This window comes from Phaethon lepturus, unplaced genomic scaffold (assembly GCF_000687285.1).
Source record: "Phaethon lepturus isolate BGI_N335 unplaced genomic scaffold, ASM68728v1 scaffold48368, whole genome shotgun sequence".
NCBI classification, from domain to species: Eukaryota; Metazoa; Chordata; class Aves; order Phaethontiformes; family Phaethontidae; genus Phaethon; species Phaethon lepturus.
In genome coordinates, this window is record NW_010556419.1 from 7230 (window position 1) to 15254 (window position 8025).

Genomic DNA, 8025 nt, shown 5'->3' on the forward strand with positions numbered 1-8025 from the left:
TTCCTTCACCCAGGCTCTAGAAGATCATACTATTCGTCACGCAAAGATACTTGAAGCTCTGGAAGCTGAGAAACAGAAGATTGCTGAAGAAATAGACAACCTTCAGAAGAGTCGTGGAAGCGGGAATAAAACTCTGCCTAGTATGTGTATACATAAAGTTGCAAGGGCAATGCTGCCTTCTCTTTGGCTTGGTGGTCTTGGATTTAGTGGATATGGATCCAGAAGCTTTTTCTTTTTTCTCTAACAACCCTGAACCAGAAGAGCCTTTTGGCTGCTATGATCCTTCATATTCATAAGCTGTATATACCAGACAGTGCTAAAAGCTCGTTTATTCACACCAAAGTGATTAGCTGGATATACATGTAGTCTGTATTTACCCCGATTACTTCGAAGTTCTTCCCCCATCTGGCTTGAACTGGTTAGGTGTTAACTCACTGAGGAACTGGAGTACTGCTTAGTTTCCTATCTCAGTTTAGTCTAATATATAGTGTCGGGTGTTATGCTTCTATTTCAGAAATACCTTTTACCTGACCTCTTATAAAGGGTATCTTGGCTGGGAGGTTTATTTTTCCCCATGTATTGGGAATTCACAGAACTATTGTTGCCTAAATTCTATTCGATTTTTTTGGTGGGGTTTCTTTTTTGGGGTTTGTTTGTTTGTTTTTGTTTTTTTTACCCTGAAGGTGCTTGATCCAGTTAATCATTATGTGCGATATTCTTTATTAGTTCCACTTAACTGGAATTCTCTGAAGCTATCTGTGATGATCAAAGAGGCCAACACCATTAGTAATGAATTAGGGAAAAACACTGTTTTCTACAGGTGAGTATCTGAGTTAATTTTAAGAGGGTATGTATTATATATAAAAAATATACATAGAAATTGGGGGGTGGTTCTGGATGTGCAGTGAGCTGTTGGTTTTTCTTTTCACACTTTTGTTAATTGAACATGACAAATAATTTTTCCAAACTGGCTTTAGATAAATGTGTAGTTTAGCCTTATTAGTTTGAAATGTCAGTTTGAAATTTGAATTTTACATCAAAACTTTAAAGTTATGTCTACAGACAACTTTGGATCCAGTGTGCTTTGGACGTGAATCTTTGGATACCAATGTCCGTCCTGCTTTGGTTCACATATTAAAGTGGTCCTAAAGCACACTAACTGCATTCCTTTTGCACAAAACTAAACCAGGGAATATGTGCTAGCCACTGGGCGGTGTTCAGTTCATAGGACCACAGCAGAGGTGGTCCAAAGTAAAAACCTCAGAACATGCATATATTTGGATATTGAATTCTTGTGACCAGCTGTTTCACTCCACAGATATCTTGTAGCTGAAGAGTGTTCTAGAAGTGGACCTGTATATTGGTCAGGTGTTCTTAGTGTGAGCAGAGCTATATTAATGCAGAGGAAACTCTGTAGCATTAAAAAAAAATGCTACAGTAGATGTAGGTAAGCTAGGACTTTCTAGTAGGTCTAAGTATTGCTGTGTTCTTCAGATGTTTTTTCACATTCTTCAACAAGAACTCTGCCAGTAGAATTCCGTAGCATATGTTTGATCCTGAGTTTCTTGAGAGCCAAGAATTTGTAGGCTAGTACCTACTTCTATCTCTGAACATGGGGATTCCTTTTTTCCTTTACATAAAAATAATTTTACTGGCTACACTAATGTGTGTGGTGTGAGATGCAAGTCTTAAGCAATTTTTGTGTTTGTAATCAAGGTTTTATTCTCTGTATAATCCTATCTACAGGTGCCTTGTTTATTTTTGCAATTTGAATAATGTTTTTTGTCTGGTGTTTTTTTTTAAACTTTCTCAAATTCTTAGGCACGACAAAACTGATGATAAAACAGGAACAGTGTCTTCTGTACAGGTGCAGGTTCGTAACATCAAACTGGGAATAGCGACTTTCTGGAGCCTGGAGAAATTTGAATGCAAACTAGCAGCAATGAAAGAACTCTATGAGGTCAGTAACAACTGAAGGAAAACTGCCAATAATCAGTAATATTTTGTCAAAGACAAGAATTTGATAATCATACAGGAGGAAAATCTTGTGGGTTTTTTTGTTTGTGACCTTAAACACCAAGGCACATGATTATTTTTTATTAAACACATGTACACGCGTTTGTCCATCACACAGAAAGAGGACAGTAGAAATCAATGACTTTATTCAGGTCATTTTGTGTACAGAGTGTGAAGTAGTAAAACAAGGACTGCTCTGTGGTTTTTCTGTCTGTTCAATTGTTTATGTGTTTTAGACAAAAACTTGACTTTTTCAAGGTATGATGATTTTTCATCGGTACATTCTATCTATTTTTCTTTGGTTCTGGCAAGTTAATTTGCTACTGGTTGCTTTTGTATGTGCTTTAGGTTCTTCAACGGGAGTCTTTTAAAGGCACTTTTCATCATTGTTTAATAAATGGACTAATAAGCTGCACATTAATCCCTTTTTCTAATTCCATTGCTTTTAATCAGACAATCTGGATAATTTTCTACTGCACCTCTCTAGATATACTTTGTTTTGGAGCGTATCATACTATTGTGTTGAAGTGGAGGATGTAAAATAGAAGAAAGGGAGAAGTGGGAACAGCACCTACATTTGATTCTGTATGCCCCAAAAAATTATAGCCATTAGCTAAAATCTTTGTAATTACGTACAGGTAGACAATGGTTCCAAATTGCGTGATTCCAAAATGTCAAAAAATATTGAATACAAATAAGATTACAGTATCAGCACTTATTTGCTGGGAGAATTTTTTTTTTTAATCTCCTAAGGAGAGAAATATCATAAGAAATAAGTTTATCTTTATTGACTCCATGTGAACAGACAGTCTTTTCATTGCGTTCCATTGCATTTTCTTTCCTTCTTTTTAGAGCTGAAGACTAGAGAGCCCTAAGAACTACTTAAAACAAAAACAAACAAACAAAAAAACCCCAAACACAAAACACAAACACAAAACACTATCAGGTCTGGTGCCCCTTACAAGTATTTTCCTTTTTTTAGTGGCAATGGACTATTCTGGGATTTTCCAATCTTCAGGGCTGATGATTGCATTTTATTTGTTTTTTGGTTTCTGCCACATGAATTGAATGTTGTTTTAGACTGCAGCGAAATAAAGAAGGGTAAAAGAACGAAAATTCTTGGAGATGAGTAAGAGCTGGTTAACATGAAGGAAGGATCTAAAACAATCCAGTAGAACCAAAATGTTCTTCTATTTGATGCTATACTAGTTTGGAAATTTTTTGCGTAATACACGAAAACATGTATTTAAGACTAAGTTTTAGATTAAGAGAACAACTTGTCTAAATTTGTTGTGTGCTTGAATTTGTGATTCTCCTGATCATATAAACCTTTTTCATTCCAATATCTGTATTATCTTTAGCCTGGAGCAGTACTGAAAAATGAGTAGAAATTGCTTCAAATAATATATAAAGAAATATTTGGATGCTTGCTATTTCCAAACATATATCATGTTCTGGCATAAATAGCATACTTGAAGATTGCAGAAGAGGAGCTCTCGACTGTTGGGGCATGGAGGGTGCTGGTAGGGAAAAATACAAGGGCTTTTTACAGAAGAATGGTGCTATAATTATTACTAAAAACTGTTGGGATCTTGGCAGTATCGGAGACTGGATTCTATTTCTTGTGGAAAACTATTGCTGAAACTGTCAATAAATCCAGGTATAAAAATAAATAAAGATTGTAAGTTATATGCCCAGATTTTTAATAAATCTGGCAGGTGGAGAGAGCTGTGAAAAAGTTTTGTACTTGGTGTTCCTGTATCTTGCATGCCGGGTAGCTAGGTGTCTTCACTAAATGTTTAGCTTTATTTAGTTTGTTTTCAAACACTTACACCTCAAGTTGTTTGACAGTCAGTTATCTTCTAGATTATATACATCCTAACAAAAGAAAAAACATTAAAACTATTGTTCTACTGTTAGTAGAACATGTTGGCTTCATCCATGTTGTATGCTTTATTATCACTCTATTTCTGTTTAATCCTTCTCCTCCCCTGTGTTTTCTTTATTTTTTCAGAGTAATGATAGTAATAAAGCTGCTGATGTATTTTATGATCCTGCTGATGAGTGGGAACCTGACCTTTCTGATGCCTCTGTTTCCTCTCTTTCCAGAAGAAGGTGATACTAATTTGTGGCTCTTTCATCTATGCTTAAAACAAAGCAAAAAATAATTTGTGTAATTATCTAAACATGCTTCTGTGCCACTAATATAGTCTTACTTATTAATTCTTCTTTTACCTTACTAGAATGTCAAACTTAAAAATTAAATGAAAAGTTATGTATACATTTGTGAGGAGGAAGGAAAGTTTAAATATGTTACCTTACTATGCTTTACTGGCTTCACTTACGAAATGTGTCTCAGTATGCAACACGTTGCTAATAAAAATTGCATGCCCACTAAAGCAGTTTGGCAGATTAAACAGCAGTGTTTGAGGTTAGGCATAGCATATATGCAATGCATGTCTGGTCAGTGCCAGAAGGTTTTATGTATGACTATTGACAGCTAGCTGGAGGTAATTAAAGGTTGTTCCCAACTATTTCAGAAAGCTATCTCAGAAATTAATACATTTGTCTGTAGCACAGGACTTTTAATTAACCTGCAGAGGACCCACAGGTTAATGTTATAGATATCCACCTATTTAACTAGTAACACAAGCGATTTTTAAATAGGCACATGGACAGCTCTTCCCATCCTTACTTACTGCATACACTGTGCCAGCTAATGAGGAGTTCTCTTCTGTTCATTCATTCTCTTATCTTTCCTCATGGGCAAGAAATAGGAACAAAAGTTCCTCCAAACCCAGAAGTATATTTTGTCAAAACATATGTAAGGCTTTCTAAACCTTGTATCTAGATATCATGAGTGCAGTTTGAAATGTGTAATTTTAAATGTTTTCCTCACAATTCTATAATATGAAAGCATTGTTTTTAAGGACTAAATTGCAGCTGGTCTGGGACCTTGTATGTCAAGTTTTAGCCTTGTAACAGTATTTATAAATGAATTGCAAACTTCTGCAATTTCTACAATGGAAATGCTAACAGATCCTTAATTATATCTTTGCTAGTGGGTAGCAGCCCATATGACTATTGTTATTCTGCTGTAAAGCAGGTCAGTTTTCTTGACTGTAAATTTTGGAAAGCGCTCCTGACCATTCCAAGTAAACAAAAGTTATCTGAAAAGCATGCAATAAACAGTTTCTTTATTCTTAGTGTAAGTAGTGTTTTAATGATACAATGACGGTGGAATACTCCTTTTGTCTGATGCTGCCTTCTGGACAGTGTTGTAATGTGTGTGCTTGAATCTTCAGAAGTGTTTTTTGGTTCATTCTGCCTATTTAAAAATGCAACAATAGAAGCTGAACTGAACAAGAAAAGGTACTGGAAAAGGGGACTTGGCATTGCATGCTGCATTGACAGCAGTTAACTGCTGTCAGTCACACATACTGGGGAAATAAATTAAATTCCATGTGCTACTTAAAGATTTGGTGATCCTGATGTGTAGTGTCATGGAGCATAAAGGACAGTCTGTTCCTAAAGGGAAGGGCAGTTCAGGGCTGGATGTGACAACAGAGTAGACAAGGCAGTGCCCTTGTGAAAAAGAGCCTAGCCCCACAGTTTCTGAGCGGGGTGAGCAGAGTGCATCTGGCGATGGTAATCAGAGTCAGACAACAGTCCAGATCCACAGGTAAGTATGTAATAATGAGGCAGGGCTGAGGTTAAGCTGGGAAATCGTATCAGTGAGTCAGGATTAGGTGCAGGGACAGCTGGCAGGGTCAGCCTGCAGTCCAGTGATTGCCTGACACAGCCATCATGACAAAGTTCCAGGTCAGACTGGGAAGTCCGGTCTGCAGGCCCAGAACAATGGCATATATGGCCAGGCATCAGGCATGGTTACAACACAACTGCAGCGTAAGTCAGGCAGGACCAAGGGCAGAAGATTTACCTTAAACACAGCTCCTAGAAAAGCTGGGGAGCCTCTCTTGGGTCTCCTTCCAGCTGTTTCTTTAACAGCTTCAAGGCTGGTTGGGGCTTCTCAAACAGCTCTCTTCCCAAGATCTGGCTTTGGGCACCGGCAGCTAAGCACCCAGAGCCAGGCCCGGGAAGCTAAGTTACCTTGTCTAACTGACAATGGAGAACTTGACAGAATGTTTGTCTTTTGCCAAGAACAAAAGCCCTCCCCTCTGGCTTTCCAAAGCAATTAATTCTGTCCAGCAGACAAGATAAAAATCCAACATGTCTGCTTTCTGTGGTCCCAGTACGTAGCAAAGAAACGTGTTTTGTCTCAAGTTCTAGATAATAATAATCCAGTAATAAACCAGTATCTTAAAAATGGCAACGTGGAATGAAAATCCTACTATAGTAGCAAAAGCCTGAGAAAGTAAGTAGGATCCATCCTATGGGCTGTGTTGTCTTGCTTTCACTCTGCTTTAGGTTTTGTGTTCCATTACTTCAAAGTAGATGTTTGTTTCATTTGCCTGATGTCTGTTAACATTAATTGAACTTTCAGTGGGTTATGGGGAGAGAGATTGCTTTCTTTTAAGGTTTTTTTTCATGTTCTCACTGTATCTTCCTTTCCTAGAAGTAGAAGTTTCATGAAGAACAAGAAAATTTCTGGATGTTTGTCTGAGATAAAATTGCAACCAATGCAGAATATACAGACTTCCTATATATCAGGTATTTACTGTAGGGTACAACACCATTCATTTCATACTGATAATTGAAACTACTACATGTATGAAATATATGCACTTCTAATAGTCAAAAAAAAAAAGTGTAGGTTGGAAAACAAAAAATGTCCTATTTATAGTCTCTTCAAGTTTATGATGTCAAGCTGTTAACAGTAGGGGTTTTTGTATTTTTGATTATGTTGTCTTAGGGCAAAAACTTCCTGACCAGCACTTATGACCCTTATTTAAGAAATTTATCTAAAACATTACTCTGCTTAACTATTAACTGGAGAAATACGGTAGTTCATGTAACAAATTGTCAGAGGCTGAATCTTGATATGAATTGGAGATGTTGTTTGAGTTGTTGCTATTCATTCAACTACTGAGGTTCCCCCAAGCTTTTTGTCAGGTTTTATGAAATACTTTTCTGAAATACTAGATGTTTCAGTCTTGCACATACTTTTATGCATTTGGTTACTTTAGGTTGGCTGGATTTTGTTATTTTCTGTCTCTGTGTAGGTTCAATTGTTGAAAAAGATGGATTCATGTTAAAGAATTTCACTACAGAATTTGTCTTTGTACTAAGTGAATCGAGAAACTATGCAGAACATTGTATACGCATTTTTTGACTTGCTATCTTGTGTAGTTAAACAATGCTGAAGAAGCAATATAAAATAGCCATTAAAGGCATGCTGACTGCTCAGTCCTATGAAGAGTTTCTTGCATATATGTTTTGCTTTTACGTCATACAGGTTCACAGAATAAGTCCAGCATATGCCCAAGCTTTTCTGAACTGTTTCTTCCAGGAATTTTCAAAGAATCAATAAGTTCAGCTTTAGATGTACTGGAAGAGAATCATGAAGGAGGAAAGAGCATAGCAGATACTCTCCTAACTAATTTGTTTATAATTTTCTCTGGAGTTTCTGCCATTTCAAAAGCTTACGAACAGCAAGACGAAGAATGTCAAGAAAACTGTAAGTCTCATTTTCCTAATAGTTTAAAGTAAACGTTACTAATTACTTGTCTTTCAGATGCGCAAGCATTCATATGTTTGCCTATCGGAAGAATTAACATTCCTACTTTCATTTGCGAAGGACACATTCTGATAGATCTCCTTCTCTTGTAGTTTTCTCTCTTGATCATGCTGCTCAGTCCTACAGCATCAGAATTATCTCTGCTTTTGACCGTCTTGTGGTTCTAACCAAGCTCTGGCTTAACAATGTCCAGAAGTGCTCTGGATCTATAAAGGCTGATGAAGAAATAAAACAGGAAGTAAAGAACTTGGGTGGTTATTTACAGTTACTATTGCAGGTAAAGTATATTGAAGAATTCATCTATGTGTAGG

At 36.7% G+C, this 8025-nt stretch overlaps 1 protein-coding gene across 1 annotated transcript in view; it reads left to right on the top strand.

Annotated features, from left to right (window-relative positions):
- Positions 1-8025, top strand: part of KIF14 (kinesin family member 14) — a gene marked incomplete at its 5' end in the record, with an annotated part of 19381 nt that overhangs the window by 6170 nt on the left and 5186 nt on the right. Inside the window, 7 exons of the mRNA XM_010292466.1 lie at positions 14-140; positions 727-820; positions 1822-1960; positions 4031-4131; positions 6593-6687; positions 7433-7654; positions 7807-7991. Of these exons, the coding sequence (XP_010290768.1) occupies positions 14-140; positions 727-820; positions 1822-1960; positions 4031-4131; positions 6593-6687; positions 7433-7654; positions 7807-7991 (963 nt within the window). The remainder of the gene's footprint in view (positions 1-13; positions 141-726; positions 821-1821; positions 1961-4030; positions 4132-6592; positions 6688-7432; positions 7655-7806; positions 7992-8025) is intronic.